The sequence below is a fragment of the Manduca sexta genome, chromosome 18, assembly GCF_014839805.1.
Source record: "Manduca sexta isolate Smith_Timp_Sample1 chromosome 18, JHU_Msex_v1.0, whole genome shotgun sequence".
Taxonomy (NCBI): Eukaryota; Metazoa; Arthropoda; class Insecta; order Lepidoptera; family Sphingidae; genus Manduca; species Manduca sexta.
The window spans coordinates 1027579-1053556 of record NC_051132.1 but is presented as its reverse complement, the minus strand read 5'-3'; the positions used below and the strand labels follow the sequence as shown (position 1 = coordinate 1053556).

Here is a 25978-nt window from a genome sequence, read left to right as displayed (position 1 = left end):
AAAATAAAAAATAAGAATAAAATGATATTTCAACGATTGCTCAAAAATAAATGTTCGCCAGTTCTTTGCTTTGTCAATATGAAATTATGGCGTCCAGTCGCTTAATTGTCCATTGTAATTTAACAATAGAAAAAAGTATTTCTTAAAGTAACTTTAATAAAATATTTCTAGTTCTTAAAATGTTGTTAATAGTTATTAATTTTATTGTCTCCGAGAGAGTGGCAGTATTTTATGGTTTCTTGTGATTTAATGAATACCTCATTATTTACAATAGTCATTTTCTCCCAATATCAAATATTGACAAACTAAGAACGATTTGAATCATAACTTTGAATGCGAAAACGAATTCTACCGATGCATCACTAGTTGTATCAATATTGATTTTGGCAAACCGTTATTATTATATTTGGTGAGAAATCAATGTTATAAATAAGTTAAACCCACGGCTTCTTTCGTGTTGAACTGTAATCTCGTTTAATAGCATGTTGTCGAGAAATTTAGACGTCCGTTACTTTCTTTATTTACGTGTTCTTGTTTTATAGTTGTATTGAAAAGGCAAAATTGTACATCGTTATTTCAGACAGGTTCAAAATATTGGTAATCTTTAGAATGAGTCTTGACAATTTACCTATCTACCTATCTATCTATCTATCCCGGGTAACGTAAATAGAATATTCTTATTTTTTCGGAATACTTACTTACATCTTAACGCTGAGAGTGCAGTGTAGGGAGCAAAAACTATCAGCTTTACCTAGCGGCAATAAACAACCGCCCTTGCTTGTTGTGCCTAGGACACATTGAGAGTGAACAGCGTCTCAAATATGTCATAAAAATGTTTAATTTATTTTATACTAGCTTTTGCTCGCGCCTTCGCCTGCGTGAAGGAGTTTTTCGGGATAATTTTTCCGACTTACTTGATATGTATCGTTATATTACGACTAAATTACACAATATCATTATAAATTGTAGCCTATGTGTTATACTGATGTATAACCAATATTATTGTGAAGTTTCATCCAAATCCGTTCAGTAGTTTTTCGTGAAAGAGGAACAAACATACATCCATACTCACAAACTTTCGCATTTATAATATTAGCAAGATAAGATTATCACGCAAGCAACGCGGGAGACTAAATTATGAACTTCAAAAAGTATTTTTTTTTATTTATTTATTTTGCGAGTAACTCATGACTCAACATTGTTAGTAGGTACACAAGAAAACTTATACTATGTTAGTCATAATCAAAGCTTTAAAAATGAGGAATGACACTCCAATCCATGAGAGATAGCGCAACAGTGATTTATATACATGCAGTCAAATCTGCGCGCTATCATGACCAGAATGCTGTTGGTGCTTCCCTACTTTATTTATCCTGCGCACTAGAGAAGCACATCGCTTGCGCATAGTGGTGAAGAAGCAGTCCACTCTCGCTTCAGCAAACATACCAGAAGCGCTACAGATCCGTGACAGCCCGAACAGCATCCTGAAAGCATTATTGAGAATATCTGGCCCATAAGCTGCATGTATAAAATGAGCAGCAGTACGCTCTAAAAAGTGTGATTTCGACTTCTCTGGAACATCGTGCAAACTTACGAGCCAGCATATTCGCATTTTAACCATAACCGTAGAAGCATTTACAGGTGGAAATGTCGGATGTAATTTAGCACCATACATACAATTTAAGGATTTCAGGGTCTGTAAAGGATTATAAACATGCAAAATTCATGGCACTCTCTCTCATCTCACTTGTCTATGGCAAGGTGGCTTGTTGGTTATATGTTCCTGAATTCGAATCCCACGTCGATGAACACTTCGCGTGATTTTTTTTAAAACTGTATTCTTTGGATTGTGTTCTCTCAGGTTGTTGTTAGGCAAATAGACACTTAAATCATTTGTGCAACGTGACGGTGAAGGAGCTAGGCAGAAAAGGTAGTTTTCCGTGCAGCTTCCTAAGTGCAACAAGATACTCCACGGCTGTCTCGTATGCAGCTAAGAATGGCGCTGTGGGTTTTGGTTGGTATGCAACTGTATGGTGTATATAGGTTTAGGGACTCTGTTCAATTTTGCTTCAGATGAAGATATATCTTCTTATTATCTATCTCCCGAGTGTCGACATTGAGCCGTAAGGTCGGTGAAACCAACATAACCGTTTCACTCACTCCCCAGAGGAAGTAGTGATAAAGCGTTTTTTTCTCGCATAAAAAAGAGGAAAACGTAGTTAAAGCAATCTCTATTTTAAAGTTTTAGTTCTGGCATTCAGTACTCATAATACATATCCTCAAGCAATGTTATTATTTATCTAATTTAGTAATGAGTATTTTGTATTTTGTTTAATTAATTAGGTAACCTCCCCCCCTCCCCGAGACAAGTCTTGTGCCCTTGGTCTCCACACCAAATGCACGCCCATGCATGGGAGCACATTTGCCGCGACCCTAGGCGCGCAGCTCGTGCGTATGCCTCTTTTGCTAAATTCAGATTAGGTCTGTCTAAGGGTTCGTGAACATTTCCCTTCCCTTCCTTCCAACCATCCTAAGAACTCCTATTCCTACCCCTTCTTTTCCTTCCCTCTATCCCCTCCCTTCTTCCTCCCGGGTCCTAAGACCGTCTAGCTGGAGGCTACCGAGCCTCCAGTGATAGCGGTAGGGCCCACCAACTCATCATGGGGCTGCCGTGGTTGCTAAGCCGAGGGATCGCTTGTACACCGTTAGCAGGGTACCCCCGGCCCCGCCCTGTGGAATGGGGGCGTTTGGAGAATTCCACTACGGTATCCCCTGCCTGTCGTAAGAGGCGACTAATAGGGGCCACGAAGGGGGTTGTCGGCGGGCAGCAGGGGCTGTCCGCCCTAGTGCATTTCTGTGCATCTTTGCACATTTGTCGGTTAACCCCCGGGTTGGACGGCAGTGTGTGTAGTTGGCCTCACGCTGCCGTAGACGCCGAGGGCGTCCTTCGGTGCGCGGGGGCTTCTGAGCCCCCCCCATAGGAGACGGGCCGCAAGGCGGCACCGTGCAGGGGCGGCTGCGGTCGCAGACTAGACACTTCATCGTCAGAGGAAGCCCGCAGCCGTTCCTAATGCGCCGAAGAGGGCCACCGCGGAGTTTTAGCTGGTAGGCCGTACATAGGTTAAGTTGTATATAGGGTTAGGGACGCGGCCCGGCGGCCGCCCGAAGGTCACCATCAAATCCGGGCGGCTCAACGCCGGGCCGTAAGGCACGGTTACCCCAGCATAACCGCTCAGTCGCCCCCCACGAAGGCTGGGCGGTAGTAATAAGGGACTTTCTCCGCGAAACAAAAAAAAAAAGGGTAAGTACCCCCGGTGATAACAACGGCAGTTCCACAAAAAAAAATGAGGTAAGTACCTAATTTAAGAATTAGGTACAAAGCATTGACTAGTATTCATGAATGCGATATTTGTTGGTGGCCCCCTAGTTATTAAATCCATTAGTAACTATGGCGAATCTCGCGACAATCACAGTCGTTCGCACGCCGCCGTCCGCGTCGCTTAGAGAAACTTACTGCACTGACGCGCATTTATACCGCGCCGATACGACACGATTTATCGGCAATAAAAAAAAGCTATTTGTAGACCTACGACCTAAACCTACGCAGTCGCTAGTTTAACCAATACAATGGTTCACTTAGAGGTAAATTCTTAACTTTTGTTCTATTCATGCAATTAAGATTTAATGTCTTTAAGAGGCGTCTGTGTAGGTACGTGGGTAGAAAACGAATTAGAAAAGTTTTAAGCAATAGTAGCTTTAGTAAAATGATTCAGTATTTTTTTATACTAAAACAGGATAAAATACATGTATATGGTATAAAATACACCTAATAATTATATAAACACTACTTTGCTCAGACTATGATTATTTAAACCCGCCGACTACCCAATTGTTTTTATAAACGCTACAAATCATCTAACCTAAAAGCATTTAAATCAGAAACATTATGAACCTAATATTACTGAAATATTTGTTAACCTACTTCATGTCGCCTAAAAATCGTGCAGTCGCATCGTACGTTGTAAAAACAAACAAATAATTGTAATACCCTCTCTAAATATTACATAAAAGTTCTGACAGTCAACGTTTGACCGTCGGCTGGGCGCCACGCATCACGTAAGTGCTTTATCGATCAGTCCGTGGGCCTTCGGCGTCCGATACTTTTGCTTTCTAAACTTGTCTTTACCTTTGTGATTTAAAACTTTTTGGTACTAGCCTTGTGGATTTATGCAATTGTTTCCTTGTGACGATGCTTTTATTAATTAATCTGAAGCAGTCGGCATTTATTTACTAATGTGTGTTTTCTATAATTTTATTTACTTAAATATTGCATTTATTTTGCGTGCCTTTTTATATTTTAAACATTGTTACAATTACCCGGTTATAAATGCCATTTATTTTGACTCGTTATAAGTACTTCTATTAAATTTTGCATACGTAAGGACACGGAGTGAGTTAATAACTTTTAATTTGTTTGTTTATGCAAATCTGCGTTTATAATTAACATTTTATAATTCTATTTAAAGAAAATAACACATACCAAAATAATATTCGCCAGTTTGTCTATTGATTATTTACGTTTTTAGGTAGCTAATTTCATTTGTTTATGATTTATTAAAAAGTGATTTTGTTGCCTTTATGTGGTGCCAATTAGTGAATTGAATACAAAGTAATTTGCTCAAGGACGTATCGTCATTGTAAATGCGTGACGAACAATTTGTTTATTCCATGCAGTGTTTACAAATAAAACCAATTTACTCAGTAAACATCTTAATAGTTAATACGCTTAAACTAAATAGATTTACCATATTAGATAGATACAAAAATAAAATGTCTAATGATTAAAAAAATTGTTAACGTTATGTCCAGAAATATGAAAAAAATGAAAGTTCAAAAAAATTTAAGTTAACAATTAAATTGATAAAAGTTAATTGCACTCGAATAATAAAAAACAACTTAAAATCGAAGAACATGTTCGAAACCGGGAACTGAATCCCTGACCCACCGCTAGTAGGGCAATGTCAGATTTATCAACAACGTATTACGCAGCCTCGATCCGCGACCCACAGTATCTTAATATTGCAAACTGGTTTCGTTCTTAAAATATGCGAAATACCATTATATTTACTATTTCGAATTATTATTATTTTTTTAATTCCTTAGAGGACAGGCTGTAGTCGTTCGACCATAATGCCTAGTCTTACCTTTGTTTTCGAATTAAACCTATATTTTAATGAGTTTTTTTGCCGTGATACGCTAACGAACATGGGAACAAACTGCCAAAATTACAAAAGTTGTTTCACGCTGTGTTCCACGCGTTATATGGTATTTTTCAAAAATATATAATCTACGTGTTATACTTAAAATAATATTTTTTTATGCTGAGATCAGTCGCATGAAATCAGCGGGAACTAACTTATAAATGCCTGCAAGCCACAACAGCTTTATAGTGAAGTATTCTTATTTATTCAGTAGCTATTATATTGTGAAGTATATTTTGCATTGAAGTCCCGACTAGGAAACACTTTCCTTGGATTTTTAACAATTTTCTATTGATTATATTTGTAGTCAGAATGTTCAGGTTTATTAGGCGCCCGATAGTAATAAGTGAAATTTTCTAGAAGGTTAAAAAAATGCGCTGCGTTGACCCCACATTAGAGTAGGATGCGCAGTAACCTAACTGCACTCTTCGCAAGCTTTGTTAATTGTTACTAAATATTTGCGTGGACGTTAGTACAGTCACCCACATAAGTAGCTGTACAAATTTAAAACTTCAAATTGCCTATACACTTTTGCGTTCTTATAATTATTTTTCTTTACAAAAATAAAATAAAAGTAAATAATTTTACTTCACACAAAAAATGATTTAACTAAACTTAACGTGTACAGCCGATTTGAAGTTTTGCATTTGTTTAGCTATTTTGGTGGCTAAGAATGAATACCATGTATAATATAGCTACCTGACCGTACAAAAATATCCCCCACTACGGGGTCGTGTTCTCAAGTTGTTCGTCGAGTACCATAGATACGTACTGTTTACAGCCTGAGCACATCTAAGAACGTCGGCTTCTCGTCATTTAGTTTAAAAAGTCATTTTATACCAACACGTTCTTACCTACATTGTCTCTAATTATTTCCCTACTTTATTTAACCGAATGCCCTCGATTATGACAAAACATAAACAAGCCGGTAATAAATTACACTTGCTTTAGAAATTATATTGCAATTAGTGACCATGGATTTCCTCGTGTTTTCCTTTGCCCGGCGCACCGTTCTACGCAGAAAAACAATCAGGTTTATATGTTAATCATCAATGTTGATGTGTGTTTTTGTTTGTGCTTTTAATGGCATAAGCGTATGTGCGTCAAGTTTTTGTACTTAATATGCATTTCAACATTACTAGGAACTCATTCGGGAGAAAAAATATTCACAAACTTAATTCTACGGCATGCTTATTGTTCGCCCTTTTTGTTGTTTTGAAAATATCTTTAGTATAAGGATTTATTTGTAGTCTAATTTCAAAATCCGTTTAGAAATTCCTGAGATAAGCGCGTTCAAACAAACTCTTCAGCTTTATATATTAGTATAGATAAATAGTTTACAGTTTTTAACGTGTTCATAATAGTTTACATATTTAGTTGGAAATAGTTTTACTGCAAAACGAAACATGCTTTTTTAACATAAATTAAAATGAAGAATTACAAAGTAAACACTTCAAGGCGATTTCAAATTTACTATCACCTTCAAATAAAGAAATTAAAACTCTTTTTTTCTTTTTTTTTATGGCAAGTGTACTTACTACATTATGCTAATGCTCAAAATTGTTCAGAACATATAATTGATTTTTGTATTTTTTTTTTATCAATTTTTAGCCGATAATATGAAAAGAATAAACGCATAAAAGTTCCAAGATCTATATTTATAGAAAAATACTTAGTCTGGCCATAAATACTGTTACACTTAATTATAAAAAAATATTACATTTGAATTTCGAATCTGTCATTTTTATACGATTGTTCATTGTGTTTTCTCATTTTGGCGCCAATACATTGTAAAATATTTTGCGATATTAAAATGGTGTGGGGTGATAAAGAGAACCGAATCGCTGTGATAGCATTACACAAAGTAGGTATGGAGCCAAATGCAATTTTTAAAACTCTCCATACACTATGGTATTAGTAAAATGTTTGTGTACCGGGCTATTAATAGGTACAATGAGACCTCCTCTGTTTGTGACAGAAAAGATCTGGCCGTCCACGTAGTGTTCGTACGAAAAAGGTGGTCAAAGCAGTAAGGGAAAGAATTCGAAGAAATCCTGTCCGAAAGCAAAAGATTTTATCTCGGGAAATGAAGATAGCACCTAGAACCATGTCGCGTATTTTAAAAGATGACTTAGGACTTGCAGCCTATAAGAGACGCACTGGCCATTTCTTAACTGATAATTTAAAGAAGAATAGGGTGGTAAAATCGAAACAACTACTGAAGCGGTACGCAAAGGGAGGTCACAGAAAAATTTTGTTTACGGATGAGAAAATTTTTACAATTGAGCAACATTTTAACAAACAAAATGACCGTATTTATGCTCAAAGCTCTAAGGAAGCTTCCCAATTAGTCGACAGAGTGCAACGTGGACATTATCCGACTTCAGTGATGGTTTGGTGGGGTGTTAGCTATGAAGGAGTGACTGAGCCATATTTTTGTGAAAAAGGTATCAAAACATCGGCACAAGTGTATCAAGATACCATTCTTGAGAAGGTAGTTAAGCCCCTTAACATCACCATGTTCAATAACCAAGTATGGTCCTTCCAGCAAGACTCGGCGCCGGGTCATAAAGCTCGGTCCACGCAGTCTTGGTTGGAATCGAACGTTTCGGACTTCATCAGAGCTGAAGACTGGCCGTCGTCTAGTCCCGATCTTAATCCGCTGGATTATGATTTGTGGTCAGTTTTAGAGAGTACAGCTTGCTCTAAACGCCATGATAATTTGGAGTCCCTAAAACAATCTATACGATTGGCAGTGAAGAATTTTCCCATGGAAAGAGTGCGTGCTTCTATTGATAACTGGCCTCATCGTTTAAAGGACTGTATTGCAGCCAATGGAGACCACTTCGAATAAGCTTTTTATATTTTTAATTGTTTTATATTTATGTATTAAACTGACACACTGTAAAAGTAATAAATGTTATTTGCAGTTAACAATTTTCTTTTTTCTTTATTACAATATTTATGGCAAGACTAGGTATATGTACATAAACTATATACCAAGTATATAAATCTCGTTTTCCTTCTATTGTGGTAACAAGTTTATGTGAATGCATAAATCTATTATTGAATTACTTGTACTTGTTTGTCTCCAGTGCAGTTCATGGAATTAAGTATATGACCACAAGACGTTCGTTTTATTACGCTCTAGGTATCTGTTTATCTGCTCGCGTTAGTGTTTTTGGATATAATACCTAGTCATGTTTCCGGTAAAAAAGCTGTCTCCAAATTAATCCAAGTCTTGATTTATCTGTGTAAAATTTTAGACAAATGTTTTTTCAATCATCAAATATAAACTTATTTTTAATATAAGGTGCAGTTTACACACAATACATTCAAAACTTTTAAATACTTCTACTCATTACTTTTAATCAAAATATATTGTTTATGAAGTGTATTTCAGTGCAATATAAATTTGATTTGATTGTTGAAAATTTTAAGGCGATTTGAAATTTTTAATTTGTTCAGCTTTTGTTACTGACTGTACAACACAAAAAATTTTTAAACTGCAGTTGAATGAATATAGTTGTTCATTTGTCTCACTTTTATATTTATGATCTTTGATTATGATTTTAAATCAACCTTTAGACATAGAAACGACTAGGCATACTTTCACATTTTATTGTTGGCATTTTATTATAGTGATTAGGTTAGTGAGAGTACCTCTTGGATGAAACTTCGTAAATTTTGAGCCAAATAATAAGAAGAAGCCTCGTAAAAAAATTAGAGTGGGTATACCTACATACTTTATTTATAAATAATTTTTAATCATGCCTAATTAACATTTGACATCACGATAAAGTTTATCATCCAGTTAAAAGTTAGGTACCTACGAGAAACTGGGTTTTTTATATGTGGAAACGATCCATGTTAGGTATCTAATTAGTATTATTGTTTGAACTTATTTTATCATTTAATGTATTTGGATATGTCATGTGATTGGCGTACAGGCACGAATCCAGAGAAACGGAGAAATTTGACATTTGAAATTTGTGGTGATAATGTCCAGTTTACAGTACAGCCCTTTAAAGAGAAAGATAAGATAATTTGTATATAACTAGAGTTTTTTTAATGATTTCTTTGTGTAATTTAATATATCTTAATTAATTAGAATACTTAAGAATTTGTGAGTTTATAGATGAAAAATAATTCTTTTCGAAATAAAAACGGAAATTCCCCAAAATCAATTTTGCGCAGTTAATTGCTGATATCGGTATATTCCTGGCCACGTATAATGATTAAGTAATTTGTTTTCAAGTAGACGTAAGACTCGCCGAATAAATCAATGTGATGCAATGTGTCGGCACGTAACGGCAGTCCGCGACTGTGACGAGAGCGTTGCTTAAATGTTGCACCTTTCGCGCTACTTTTGAAAAGCCCACTGTCTGAACTCTAGACGAACTAAAAATACGTTTAACTACGTCTTTTGGAGGTAATAAAAAGAACTATCACTGACTACAGGAATACTTTCACTAATATTTCACCAACCAAACGACTTACACTTGTCAATGAACTTCTGCCTCGGCCAAACGCTCAGTATTTTATAATAAAAGGAGTCACAAATACTCTTACAAGAATATTTGTATGCTAACAATACATTTCAAAGCAGTTTTAGAAACACTGTACGAGATTTATGTTTTTAATTTGCAAGAGTACTTCTGAATAGGTGGTTACACAGAGTTGTCTATTTCTGTCGTCAAGCGCTGTTTGGTTTGAAGTAATGCATTTTATTACAATTTATACAACGAGGTGGACAGAGGACCTCATAAAAGTCACTGGATTCAGGCCGCTTCCAATAGAGCGATCTGGAAATCTTTGGGGGACGCCCATGTTCAGCAGTGGACATTCTGATGATGATGATGATATGACAACGTATGGTGTCTCAGAATTACTAGAGCAGAGCAGTGCAGTTGTATTACAAAGTTCCGCATGGCTTTCCTTCTATATGGACAGTCAAGGCAAATATCAATCACACAGCGTGTATAAAAATACGCAAACAATTTCCGCAAGATAACCCAGACCTAATTTTTTATTGTAATGGACTTACAAAACATACATGTCAACGACTGATGATTAAAAGGTCATCTTATATCAACAAGGACGCGAGTGTGGGTTATTGACTGGTAATGAGATTTACAAGTGCGAACTACTACATGATCCATAGATAAAAATTAATATTGTTAATAGAAGTGTCGAGGCTCGCAGAATTCTAAATTGTTGTAACTGCAAATTAATCTACTTGTGTATATTTTATAAATGATCTCGTTAATTGAGTTTAAATCTAAACTAATTTGCTCGAGCATCTTTGGGCCTGCTCAGACGGCGTATTTGTACGCGCCGATGACGCGCGTTTTCAGCGCACTCTTTTGTAAGCCAAAATTCCCGATGTCATCACGTTTTGCGTTTGAAGCGCGTCATCGCGTATAAAATATGCCGTTTTTATACGCTGTTATTAACGTGGAATTATTTTTTTTACTGTTTGCTAATATATTAGTGTTGTTGATTAGAGGTCGAAAAAGATAAAATAATGGTATCTACCCAAATGGTCTCCCGGGTACTAGTCAACAGTTCTTATCTAGGCAACAGAGCTTCTCGGATCGAAAGTAGAATCATATTAACAGAATTTATAAATAGAGCAATAATTTATTAAAATATATTCATTTTTCAAATACTTATTTTTAGGTTTTGTGTAGAATCTTTGCAATATTGAAACATAATTTATGTATCTATGTATGTAAATGAATAATGTAACAAAGCGGCGGTAGACAAGTTGGGTGTGGAACGGACTGCCGAGACGAACGTCCGCAGGTTCAAAACCCAAGAGCACACACCTCTGTTTTTCTAAATATATATGTGTATTCTTTGCGAATTATTACTTGCTTTAACGGTGAAAGAAAACATCGTGAGCAAACTTGCATACCCGAGAACTTCAATAGGAATTTTGAGGGTGTGTGAAGTCTACCAATCCTCACTAGGCTGGCGTGGTGGACTAATGCCCGTGCCCAGCACTGAGACAGTATATCATACAGGTTGATATTATTATAAATGAATAAACATGTATTATCTAAACCGAAATAACCTACCGTTAGATTCAAAATGTCGATATTCTTAAAACGGTGTTTTAATGAATAAAATTTGCAGCTCAATAAAAATCTAGGTTTATATCTATTTTATAGTGTATTAAAAAGATAACTTTTCAAAGGCCATTGCCGAATTTTATAATTTGCCGAAATGATGCCGCGTCAAATCATGCGTGAAGTCAACGAACTTTTTCAAAACGAGATTTCGAGCAGGTAATGTTAGTATTTTCACATACTTTTGCATAAATTAACACTAATACGAGTCGCATTACGGTAAATATAAAAGAGCTGACTCCAGCTACTTTATGTTTAAGTAAATGCGGTTTGAGAAAGCATGCTTCAATATTTACTAACATGCTATAGTCTTACAAAATTGTTAAAAATTAAATTTCTTAGTTAATTATTTATCAAAGTCTAGAAAAGCTCAGCATTTCGGCGGAATCCCTCAGGAATTTATGGGGTACTGGAGTAGTGGTCCCCAGTCATGTCCCCACCTAGCAATTAAACAAGTTATAATGATCTCATAATTTAGGGCTTGCTTAATACTGATCGGCGGAAGGAATAGACAAATCTGTCGTACGTACCCAAATAGACAGTCGTACAAGGGAGCGTTCATTAATTAAAGAATCAACAATAAGAACAATAGCTACAGAAACATTTAATTAAATTCGTGAGACTAGAAAAGGAAAGCGTATTCTTGCTTATCATTGTTTATTCAAACAGAATGTCTGACTAGTCACATTTTTATTTACCTCCTTGAAAAATAAATAAATCCACCCTAACTTTTTATAAGACAGTCATAACGCACCAGCGCTATCTCTTATCCGTTTATGGTACTATAAATCATTCCGCAAAAATTTAAATTAACGGTTACCTACAAGAAAAAACTTCTTTGTCCGATTATAAATTACAGCCGATCTATTGTTCGACACTATGAAGTCATCGTGAATCATGTGCATTGGCATTGTGAGTGTAAGGCGCGGCAAATATTAACGAGCTTATTGAAGCCTTAAAAATGCAGTGTACACTGTGTATGTTTGTGTTTTATTATTTACAAGCTTCTGCCTGCCGCTCTGCCCGTCCATATTTTCCCGGGATAAAAGGCTATACCACCCAGGAATAGTGTAACTTTCTGCTACTGAAAAAATATTCAAAATCAATGCAGTAATTTCAGACATAAGCTACTAAAAACTAGAAACAAACAAACTCACAAAATGTTCCTCTTCAAATATTAGTATAGATATTTTTTTAAGTAGATAGGTACCTGTAACTATTACAATATAGTATTCTTTACAACGTTAACAGAACGAAATGGGCTATATTCCCTTATCATTTATTGTATAATTATCAATCAAGTGAACTTCACTGCCGATCATAGTCCTCCCTTAAAATCCTAAAATCTCCAGACGGACCTGTCAAAAGCGGCCTGCTTTTTTTTTTTTTTGAATGACTACTGCTGATAGCCTGACGCGAGTCGGCTTATTCAGCTGCACCGTTCTTCCGGGTGAACGCTTTAGGCCCTCCAGCCCGTTAAATTTAAACGGCCACGCTGAGTGCACCCCCGAGTGGGGTACGGACCTCGGCTCAGGGCGGTCGTTGGGAGAGGACAGACATCATCGATTAGGGGAAGCGGCCTGCATCGTTACAGGCTTTAAAACAGCTGCTCAGCCATCGAATTATTCACTGGCCTTGGTTGCTAGGTAACGGACGTAAACATTGGACAAACATACGTAGATATAAGTAAGTAATAGTAAAGGGTAAAGGTTAAATAAAACTCAAGGGAAAACATGAATATTAGGTAAAGAATGTTTGCCTACGCAACAGATCTAGGTTTTGTTTTTGGTAGGATATATTTTATATCCGCCCGGATACCAACCACCGTACAAAAGGTATTAAAACCCGCCATGGGGTCTCACGTAAGGAATCAGCTTGTGTATATCCGAATCCAACAGTCAAAATGTAGTAAAAATAATGAAATACTATACGTGAAATGAAAAATACGGATAAATTCAGAGAATGTTTTTTTATCATTGAGCACTTGTTTTACACGAGTTGACAAAAGACATTTATGTTTTTAATTTTTAAATTATATTCGAACAAGAGGTTCTACAACATATCCTCCCTTAATAAATTAAATACATAAAATAACAACATAGTAAAATACAGTTTCTTATAAAACTAATACATAACTATGTATTAACTCATACCCATGCCTTTCATGCATTTGATATGCTTTATTGGACCCAATGGCTTTGTCAACAAATCTGCAGGTAGCTCATCTGTAGGCATATACATTAATTCTACAACCTTGTCATTAACTTTTTCCCTAACAAAATGAAACTTTACATCAATGTGCTTAGTCCTATTGTGATGGACTGGATTCAATGCAAGTTTTTGCGCACGTTGACTATCAGAGAAAATAACATTTGGTGATCTACCAGTTACTTCAGTGACAAAACGTTTTATAAAACAAGCTTCTTTAGTGGCTGAAGTTAAAGCCATGTATTCGGCTTCTGCCGAAGATAAAGCAATAGTAGGCTGCTTCCGTGATTCCCAAGATATTGGACCACATGCGAACTCGAAATAAAATCCAGTGTATGAACGTCGATCAACTGGACAATTTGCCCAATCTGCATCTGCATAAGCTTGTAGTTTAAAATCTTCCACTTTCCTATAAGTTATACCAACATCTTTAGTGGCACTCAAATAGCGAAGACACCGCTTAGCAGCACGCCAGTGACTCTGATCGTTGTTTGTATTAAATTGGCTCAAATAGCTTACTGTATAAGCTATATCTGGTCTCGTGTTAACAGCCAAAAACATGAGAGATCCAATAAGAGCTTGATATGAATCATTAGACTCACCTGTACCAGGTTCTAATTTCTTTAATGCAAGTGGTGTTGAAATACCTTTGCAATCTTGCATATCATATTTCTTCAACAACTTTTGTATATATGTTCTTTGAAATATTTTTATAGAATTTTCTTGCGAACATATATTTATTCCCGTAAAGAAACTAATTATACCTAAATTTTTTGTTGTAAAATATTTTCCAAAATCACATTTGAACTTCTCAAACGTCACATTGTCTTTATAAATAACAACAATGTCATCTACATAAACTGCCAGTATTAAACAGTTTTTATTCGAAATCTTTTTGGTAAAAACACAAGGTTCAGAAGGAGTTTGAATAAATCCTATAGCTAACAAAGTTTGTTTTAACTTTGTATTCCAGGCTCTTGGTGCCTGTTTCAGACCATACAAAGTTTTTTTTAATAAACAGACTTTATTCTCATCACCTTTACGAACAAAACCTTCAGGTTGTGTCATATATACTTCCTCTTCCAAGTCACCATTTAAGAAAGCTGTGTCGACATCCATATGCCGAACTTTGTACCCTTCCTGCACTGCTAAAGCTAGTAGGGTTCGCAGTGATGAGTTGCGTATAACCGGTGAAAAGGTTTCATGGTAATCTACACCTTCTATTTGTGTGAATCCCTTGGCAACTAATCTAGCCTTGTACTTCACTACGTTACCATCATATGCTATAAATGCAGAAAACCAGGGCATAAGTCTCCCAACTGTCCTCTTAAAAAGGATAAACCAAGTTTTGTTTATAATAAAAAGGAAACAAAACGTGAAACGGGTCTTGCTGTGAATAATGAGGAACAGCGGGTAACGAATTCGAAACAATTTTGCACTGAAATGTCTTTATCTGCACCAGAAAGTAAAGAATTTAATAGATGGATTGTGGATTCAGGTGCAACAGTTCATATGACTCCCCGTGCAGATTGGTTTATCAACTATCGTCCTATAGATGGAGGTACAATTACTGTGGGAAATGGAGAGAAGTTGGCAGCTATAGGCGTTGGTGATGTATCTATTGATACGAATAGTGGAGTCTGCAGAATAGCTGACGTCGTACATGTTCCACGCCTAAACTGCAATTTGCTATCAGTAAAGCAGGTTGTTGAAAAAGGTTTTTTAGTAATTTTTGATAAAAATGGTTGTAATTTTTATAAAACTGATGATGTATCTTATTTAAATAATGCTGCTTTCCATGGTTCTTATAGTGGTGGACTGGTTCATTTAGATTGTTCTGTTCGTTTACCACAAAATATAGCGTACATTGTTAATTCAGAGCTTTCAAAGTTTCAGCTTTGGCATAAGCGTCTTGGACATCTCTGCCGTATTGGTATGGACCTACTCAGAAAGGGTCTTGCTGTCGGCGTGAAGTACGTAGAAGTTGACAAAGAACCATGTATACCTTGTATTGAAGGTAAGCAAGCTAGGAAGCCCTTCAAGAGGCTGAAGTATAAGAGAGCTACATCAGCACTGGAATTAGTTCACACAGATGTTTGTGGACCGATGTCAACTACTTCATTCAAAGGCAATAAATATTTTATTATTTTTGTAGATGATTATACGCGTTTTATATTTGTTTATTGTATGAATTCTAAGACAGAAGTCATGTCAAAGTTTCTTACATTTCAATCACTTGTTGAGAGACAGACTGGTGCGAAAATTAAAATACTGAGATCGGATAATGGTACTGAGTATGTCAATAAAGAGATGGCGGCCTACTTAGATTCTCAAGGAATCCAATACCAAACAACGGTTCCATATAGCCCTCAACAAAATGGCGTTAGTGAACGTTGTAATCGCAGTATTATAGAAAAGACTCGTGCTGATAACGATTTGTAGTAAAAATAATTTAATACTATACGTGAAATGAAAAATACGGATAAATTCAGAGAATGTTTTTTTATCATTGAGCACTTGTTTTACACGAGTTGACAAAAGACATTTATGTTTTTAATTTTTAAATTATATTCGAACAAGAGGTTCTACAACACAAAATTGTGTCGACTGCCGAGGGATAATCATCTCTCGACAGTCGATATTCTATTGGGCCCCTCTGTACTTATCATCAGATGCAGATCACTTTGTCGTGCACAAAAAACCTACAGAAAGACACAAATAATATGACGCATGATTGCTTTGTCACTTCCTAAAGTATTTGATTCAGTGAAAGGTTTGCTCTGTGCATTTGCAGTCTATATGTAACGTGTTCGCACTGATATTACGAATAGTTCGGTAATTGTTATATAGTTCACTACTTTCTGATTTAATCGTGATCGCAACATGTGGATCAGTTAAACAGTTAACTAAAATGTTTGTGTACTACACCAACACAAATATTAAATATGTGTGCGCCTTTATATTCAAGGTGGATAGTGTTACCTAGCTTCAAAACATCGCTTAACTTTTTTTCAGTTGAGCAGCTTTTTCGTTAACCTATGATTTAAATGAAAAATCTATTTAATGATATGGATAACGCTTTATCAAAACGAGTATTTTTCATTTTAACAGCGAAGAAGCAAACAGCTCGCCTGATAGTTGCTAAAAGTGTCCAACACAAACTCTCCAAAAAGTCACATTTCATTTTTTTGTTATACGGGCAAAGTGGCCCCACTGCCCCTGATGGTGAGTAGAGTGGGGTGCAATAGAATGTCGACTGACGAGAGATGATTACCCCTCGGTAGATGACAAAATTATGTACACAGGCTGATCCCGGAACGCGACGCACTTACGTGGGCTAATGTCGGGTTTTAAAACCTTGTGTACGGTTGTCGCTATGCGGGCAGATATAAAATATATCCTACTACCAGCATTATATTTAGAAAATACTGAACTTGATAATCCCGAATAAATACAAATAATTACTCTACGATTGCTATTGTATTGCAATGTATTGCTAACGTATTGCTCGTGTTTCCGTACCATTTCCTTATACATTTGGCGACGTCAATGACAGTTGTGCAAGTTACTTTGCAACATTTATATTAAGCTGAGGTCGCGAAGAAGGTAAACGCAATTACACAAGGTTACAAGGGTCGCGACTCGCGCATCGTATGTTTAAATCTTAATATTTATAGTTTAAACTTTTTAAATAAACCCATACTATAGATGCTATAGATCACTGTAAGCATTGTTCGTCTCTTTCTTCTTTATATTTTTGCATCTCTTTTTTCACGGGAAAAAACGCGTTATCGCTGCCACCATTTGGAGGATGAATGGAATGGTTATCTTGTTTTCACCATTCTTACGCGACGGCCCAATGCCCATTAAAGCCTTCTGTACTGTAGGACATTTATAAATTATATTGTAGAAAGATATAGTTTTTGGATAATTATATTTTTAGATATTCTATATCAATAAATTTGCACTGTATGTCAAAACAAACTAAGACGCCTTCGTGGTATGTCTAGAGAAATACTGAGACGGCTGAACTAGAATAAGCTACATAATACAATGAATATTCCAATGTGTCTGATGTGGATACGTTCAAGTAAACATGTCCATACAGCGATATTTCTTGTTTACTATATTCTTACTTTATAATGTTATGTTTTATTACATTGTTGGCATAAAGAGCAATAACTCAAAACAATTATAGATACGTATATAACATGGCGCCTCGGTAATATCCAGTTACTAACAGAAATACGAATGCAAGCCTGGTTCCCGCGGAATAAATTTGGGTTGGGGAAAAATGTTGCATTAAATCTGTAAATAAATATTTCGTTACGTTGCTTTAAAATGTAGTTCAATATAGATTTCGAATTTATAATTTAGTATAATAAATATTCTAGGTCCCAAATACGCTGCGTAAAATTAAATGAGTTGAAATATTTTTCAAAACTTTCAATCGATAGACCGGGGAACGTATTCGAAATGTGATATATGAGAACTAATATTTGAATACCAGCAAGAGACCTGTAAACTCTGCATGATTTAACTTCGGTGACCAAACATCATTTATATGTTCAAATGAATTAAACTTTATATTCCAATATGAGTTCGCAGTATTCAAAACAGTCCCTTATTTATTAACCGTCATGTGTGTTTTATGACGGTACTAAATAAGAATTATTCCGAGATTAAATCAAGGAAAAAACAGGTCAGTGATCTGAAATTTGGGGATGTCCCGGTGGTATTCGTATTGGGCTTTCCAGCTCTGTTATAAGTTGTCCCGTAAGTGACGGAAGTTAGCCTTCTTTCCACAGTGAATATAATACCTTAATTTGCAACTAAATCATGATAAACTTCACAGACCTTCGAAAGTCTTATGAAGAACTTTCGGGTTTGCAAATTGGGTCATGTTGAGCAAATTAACGATTTTTTTGGAAATTCGAGAATTTCCAAAATGTCGAGCACATTACATTATAATTGATTATAATAACTGAACGTTAAAAATGGTGAATGTATTCTTGACCGAAGTACTTAAACCATTGTTTGGTAATAAGCAACACGAAGAAAGCGATGTGGTTTCTATCAAGGAATTCGATTTTCAGATGCTTTACCAAACATAATGCTATCCCCACTCTAAGCCCTTACACGTTCATTATGTAGGGCTCCATTATAGTCTTAAGCGTGGAGGTAGTAAGGACATTATTCTCTTTTCAAGAACATTGGATTGTTATGTCCAAAAAGGTTTTATTACAAATACTGCAAGAGCGCCATCTGCATGATTTCGTAACAGGCATTGACATTTCGACAATGTCAGTGTCAATTTTATTCATACAATGCAGTTTTGGAGTAAATATAATATTTGATTTTATTAAAGGAGACATTATGTATTGTGTTGAATGCGTTTACCGTTGATTCGTTGTTTAAAAGTAGTTTGTGGTTTCAATTGAATGAAAAATGGAAAGAACGGTATGTTAGTCATTCATTGTGTAATTAAAAAAAAATATACCCCTATTGGAATAAGTAGAGGCACCTAGTGCTTTTGATTCGCCCTTACGTGTTATGATAGATGAACTTATTGACACATTCCTGTAGAATTTCAGTATTTACATAAATATAAATTAGTCATTCCTTCGCTGTCCCCACCGCTCTAAATCACTTCATCGCCCCTAGGTCCTTCTAGACTCTTTACTGTCCATCTGAAAGTGTCTAGCATCCACGAGAGGCGTTAGTGCCCAATTTTAAAAATACTACTTTACATGTATAAGTTGTAGTGGTTCATCAAAGTGGGAAATTCTCAATTCCTGCTTAGACTAAACATTTAGAACGAGAACTGAAAAAGTATGCCGTTAGCAGAAGTATAGAAGGCAATTTTCAGCTATCCTACCATTATGATAGCATAAATCTAAAAAAATAATATTATAGCGCATCACACAAAACTACTAAGTCAAATTACAGATAAACCGAAAAATGGATTAACTGGCTAAACTTGATCCCAAAAAATAAAGAGTAGACTTTTATAATTTAATTATAATAATAGAAATGTAAATTGAGATATTTGGCGGTAGATTGTTTTATTGGTTCATTGACATCATACAACGCGCGTTCCGAGCCAGTAGAACCAGGCCAGGCTGAACCTCCCTTCCAAAAATACCAAGCATAGCTAGTGAGCACCTATGAGATAAGCAGATCAAGCGCTGTGTTACGCTTTGTTTTTGAGTTCGAAGGTATCTTAGAATGACATGCTGCAATCAGTAATCGAACCACGAAAAGGATGAGTAGGTAATATAGCTACTGTTAAAAGTTAAGTGTGGAAGCTTCCCACAAAGCCAGCGAGTAGTATGGATAGACGTTTTTACGTTTTATAAAAATACAAAAGAATTGAATTAATATATTGTTTATTTACCTCTATTGTGTTATTAGATTTTGTTATTTTGTCTTTATTGAAACAGTTACGCCTCTAAATTGAAACTATAATACGCTAAAGAATATTTTATGCAAAAAAACAGATTTCTTTTATTTACGATATAAAATTGACTATTTATAACCGAATTTTTTGACCGTTAAACCGAATCTATAAAAATGTTGTAAATTCTATACTAATGATGGAACAGGTTTTTATTTCTAGCACATCATAAAAGTCTGGGTTATTCAATATGTCGACTTTTCGTGTCTATTTGTTTTATAGTTCCTAGTTCTTTGACTTTTGTAGAGTTATGTGTGAATTCTTTGCAAATTATCGCTCGCTTTAACGATGAAGAAGAACATAGTGAAGAAAGCTGTAAAGCTTACCTGAGATGTTCTCATTTTCGAAAGTATGTAAAGTTTCAACCTGCACTGGGCTACTGGTGAAATAATGCCTAAACTCTCTCAGTAGTAGAAGGCCAGTTCTCAGCAGTGGGACAGTAAATAATTTCGGGCTGATATTATTTATTATATACCTACTTACATATCTAGTAAGCCAGGAAAGTATTAAACATGACAACGGATGGTAAGTGGTCACCATCGAATACCTACCATCATTATTAATACCAGTATTCAATTTTGTAATTATAAGAACAAAGTGTTATTTATTTATTTATTTATTTATTTTAAGGACAAACAGTGGTAATTACATTAAAACAACTGAATCTTACAAACAACTAACAATATTTTAAATGCATTACCTTTAGTTGCCACGGCATGCATTGATATGTTGGAAAAAACAATTATAAAATATAAAATAAGTAACGTTAACAATCATAAAATTAAGGAACAAAAATTAAACTGTATTTAATGTTAATAGCTTATATTAAATAGGAACATAATGACCTTTACCTTCTATTTTGTAAATGATAAATTAGTTATATAATACCATCATTCAAAGCCTTCAAAACCTCAGTTTCAAAACATCTTAGTGAACTGTTGAACACGTCTATAGACTGGCCAAGAGAATTATACATCCTGGATAACCTGGATAGTACAAATGCTATGTATATATATTTTAATAAAGTTGTTATCGGAAAATATTTATTAGCATATTCAATTCAATTAATCTTATCTAGGTTATATCGGAAAACGTTTATTAAAATATTCAGTTAATCTATATTATCGGAAATATCCACGGCGCCATAACTGTTATATTAAAATGCCGTAATATAAGGAATTCTATCTATACATCAATGATGAAGGGTGAAATCTTCCGAAAAGGAACCCGACACAACATATAGATACTAATATGCATTAATGAGGTCTGCAAATCGTTCTAATGATGATTAGAAATTATATAAATTATGAAAGAGAAGCCAGTGGTAATCGGATTATTTGGACACTTTACCACTACTATACCTATAGAACGAAGTCCTCTTTTCTGTCCGTCTGTATGTTATCGATTTTCTCAAAATCTATTAAACGGATTTTTATGAAATTTGGTGTGGAGATAGTTTAAGACCCTGGGAAAGTTATAAGCTTTCTATCTCGGGGAAATATACAACAGGACTTTAATCCTGGAAAACTCATTCACGCGGGCGAGCCGCGATCAGAAGCTAGTGCGTTCAAATATGATTGTTTTGAGTTAGTTATAAAAGAAAAGCTGAGCAAAGCACGGTCTGCTGAAGCATTGAATTGCATGAACCCAGACCTGGTAAGCTGTAGCATTATTCTTTGTCGTAAAGCGTCACTAGAATGATTCATAAACATTAATTTTACTCACACGTGTGTTATCTATTACTTCATTATAATTACAATTTACATTCAAGGCGTGCATAATAGTTTGCAATTATTATAATTGTATCAGTTTTCCCTACTGAACTTTGAACTATAAGATAAGAGTGTCGCATTGTTTTAATTGTAAATGATAGTATCAACAAGTTATTTTAGAGGTGAGACTAATAAACCTTTCCTAAACTGAGAGTTATTTGGATGTTCAGACCAATAAGTCTCACCGCGAAGAAGATATCGCGCAGTGACACTAGCGGTCACCGTAAGTGCGCTTTTTCCTGAGGTTGTCTGCACCTGACCTTAATAGGTAAAGGAGTGGTACCGCGAAGTTTCATGTTTTACAGTGTGTACCTTCACTTAAAATCAAATGCAGAGAAGTAATTTTAGTTTTCCAAAAAATATTTCAATAATTCGCCCATATAAAGTATAGACCGGATTTTGAACCTGCGTCATTTCAGCAAATATCTAGTCCCAAGGTTATAGTCCTCATATTTAAAATAGTTATGCGTACGATAAGCATAATTTCTCGTCTCTGCATTAGTTATATAATGCAGGTGCATAGCCCGCATACCAGCATGTTATAATTATTGCCTACACCGGCCATCGAACGGGGCCAAGGTCTGGCCACTAGCTTTTCCATAATTTTCCTGATAAATATTTTAATATCACTAATGTGTTATTGTCACCTTGGTCTAGAATCAACATGGGCTGGAAGGTCCCGAACCAACACCATATCGGGCATCACCGTGTGGGTTTGATACAATTTGTCCGTGATTTGATCTTCAAATAGGGTTGATGTTAGAGGGAAAAAAGTTCAACCAATGGTCTCTTATTTATGCCTTAGAATATCGCCTTATTGGTCTTCTGAAAGCGTAACAGTAGTCAGTAGGCTGCATTAAATATTCAAGCCTCGAAGGAGTGCTAGCCAGAAATAAACATATCGGTAGTAAACATAAGAAATCATTATATCAGTAGTATTTACCTACACGGACGTGCACTCAATCAGTTCAACTTGCCATTTCACGAACAATCTATTATAAAACATAGGTATCCTAAAAATATTATGTAGTAACAAAAAATACTCACGTAAAATTTGTTACCTAATTAACTTGTAGCAATAACGGAAGTGCAAAGTTACATCGAAGTATAACAAGTTTTTACACTAAGTTGCATCAAAAGTTAATGAAATGAAAGATTAGTCGTGCATGACTACAATCTAATATTTAGAATTATTTTAATACTAGCTTTTGCCCGCGGCTTCGCCCGCGTTATAAAGTTTTTCAGACTAAAGTTTTCCGTTATAAAAGTAGTAGTTTCCCGGGAGCCTATGTTCTTCCCAGGCTCTCAGACTGTCTACATACCAAATTTCATCTTAATACGTTGGGTAGTTTTTGAGTTTAACACGTTCAGGCAGACAGATGCAGCGGGGGACTTTGTTTTATTATATGTTTTTTAGAACTTTTTAAGTGGAACAATCCCGTCATACATCATTGTTGCATAACTTTAACCGTTTACGCAGCGAAGGCAACGGAAGCTCTCAAAACTAATAATTTTCCCCGTTTTTGCTACATGTTTCATTACTGCTCCGCTCCTATTGGTCATAACGTGATGATATACTTATAGCCTATAGCACTCCAGAAACAAAGGGCTATCCAACACAAAACGAATTTTTCAGTTGAAACTGTTAGTTCCTGAGATTAGCCATTACTGCTCCGCTCCTATTGGTCATAGCGTGATGATATATAACTTTGAGCACTCCACAAATAAAGGACTATTCAACACAAAAAGATTTTTTCAGTTCGAATCGGTAGTTCCTGAGATTAGCCATTACTGCTCCACTCCTATTGGGTATAGCGTGATGATATATAGCCTATAGCACTCCACGAGCAAAGGGTTATCCAATGCAAAAATAATTTTTCAGTTTGGACCGGTAGTTCCTGAGATTAGCCATTACTGCTCCGCTCCTATTGGGTATAGCGTGATGATATATAGCCTATAGTACTTCACGAACAAAGGGCTATCCAACGCTAAAAGATTTTTTCAGTTTGGACCGGTAGTTCCTCAGATTAGCCATTACTGCTCAGCTCCTATTGGGTATAGCGTGATGATATATAGCCTATAGCACTCCACGAACAAAGGGCTATCCAATGCAAAAAGATTTTTTCGGATTGGACCGGTAGTTCCTGAGATTAGCGCGTTCAAACAAACAAACAAACTCTTCAGCTTTATATAATAGTATAGATAAGCGAATTTTAAAATATAAAGTAGGTTAATAACTACCTTCTGTTAAGTATCTATTGGGTTGTATAAAGCTTCTGTAAAGCGAGGGAGGCTGGATAAGCCAACTGATTACCACGTCAAAAATGGTAAAATAATTTAAGTAGTAAGGTAATTAAGTAGGTAGTACGGTAGACCCAAGTTCGTATGAAGCAGTGAACTGTGCTTCTCATCGGCGTAACACAAATACTTTAATTTAATTTTTAATCATGTTTCAGTCCGCATAAAGTGCAACAATAATTTGTTCGTAAATAATCGCTTTTACACGTTGAAAGATTGTTATGGTGAATCAAGATTTTTATACTATTTTGTTATTTTATATTTCAGTTTCGTATAGTCTTTGACATCGTTAAGGCCGAGTATGTTCCATTCCAAAATTTCTTTACTCTTCCGGAACGGGCATCTTTACCACGAATCACTACAGTTCCTACGGCCTTGTGAACAGTGATAATTTTTCCTCGTGATCTTCTTTGTCATACAAAACATAATATACAGTAATTGAAACTAAATATATCTCCAAAATTTTTAACCTTATCATCTTTCCAGACAAAATGAGCTGGTGGTCGACGTTGCTGCTGGTGGTGTTCGCGCAGGCGTCCCTCGGGAGCTACCTGCTGCCCGGGGACGTGGTGCCGCGCCACTACGATCTGGCCTTCACCTATGACATCGATCCTCGCACCAACTTCAGCTACTATGCCGTCGCTGATATTCAGGTGAGTGAAGAATGAGTTGTAAAAGTGAACATTTGAGAGATGATGAGAGTGATGCGCATGGGCATTAGAAAGATCATCATTGCTGATACTGTAATCCAGTGCTTTTCAGTCAATAATTTGTCAATAAAAATATGAAAAAAAACGGAAGTAGGTAATGCTCGTCACAATTAAACAAAATTATATCTTATCAAGCGAGGTGGAAAAGAGACGAGAATTTGTGCAACTCTATCTATTCCATTTTACTTTGTATCTTCGATTGGCTTTATGAAGCAAGTAATATAATTAGCTTCGGCTTTTTAAAATATTCAACAAAATGGTCCGTCCGTTTTTAATTCTTAATTGAATTCTTTCTTTACGATAACAAGAAAGTAATATTCTTATCACTTGGTTGATTAGAGAGTCATAATAAACACAGTCTCAAATATTGAGTATTTCTCCATATATCAAAACAAAATGTTTCCTAACATATGACAGGTTTGTGTTTAAGTTTACTAGCAATTAGTTGTTTTTGCGCGGTGCAGGCTCCGAGGAGTAATCATTTCAAATTGATGTTGCGTTTTGCGACCTTCAATTTGCTCGTAAATATGATTAGCCAAAGTGACGGAGATTTTAAATGGCAAAACTAAGCTGGGCACAATCATGTTGACATTTGTCTCCAGCATTGATTCCAAAAGTAGTCCAGGTGGGTCCAAGGGAGACTTGACGAAGGGCTACATTGGATTGACCAACACACAATTCGTAAGCGCAGGTCCGCAATTCGTAAGCGCGAGTTCACAAAAATTTGTATGGTTTGATAGTAAAGTTCTAAAATGTTAGCTTGACTTCACCTATCGATGTAGGCAGATAATAAGCCTCTGGTCTACAGCAAAAATGAGTCAGATCAGGTGCGTACCACTGCCTTACAGCCGTTGTTAATAACCGCTACTAATCCTAATCTTTCCGTTATCGAAATAGTCCAATTTAGATAAGTCATTTCGAAACATGTTAAAAAAATATTTTAATTGATCCATGTTTCCACACACACATAAACACATCATCAGGCATTTATCCCCGAAGGGGTATGCAGAGGCGCAACTAGGGCACCCACTTTTCACCAAGTGTGTTCCTTCACATGATGTTATAGGGAGCGAGCCTAGCCTATAAGTCCATTTTTGCGAGGGATCGTAAAAGCGATTGGGATCGTTTATTGCAAATG

General features: G+C 35.8%; 1 protein-coding gene across 3 annotated transcripts in view; it reads left to right on the top strand.

Moving 5' to 3' along the window:
- The first annotated feature begins 4066 nt into the window (after positions 1 to 4066).
- Positions 4067 to 25978, top strand: part of LOC115454698 (aminopeptidase N) — a 41930-nt gene continuing 20018 nt past the window's right edge. For 2 of the 3 annotated variants that reach the window (XM_037440284.1, XM_037440283.1), the window contains exons 1-2: positions 18897 to 19063; positions 24617 to 24783. In XM_037440284.1, the coding sequence (XP_037296181.1) occupies positions 19045 to 19063; positions 24617 to 24783 (186 nt within the window). In that variant the 5' untranslated portion in view covers positions 18897 to 19044. Of the gene's footprint in view, positions 4117 to 18896; positions 19064 to 24616; positions 24784 to 25978 lie in introns of those variants that run through there. The other variant, XM_037440285.1, reaches the window with a different exon arrangement.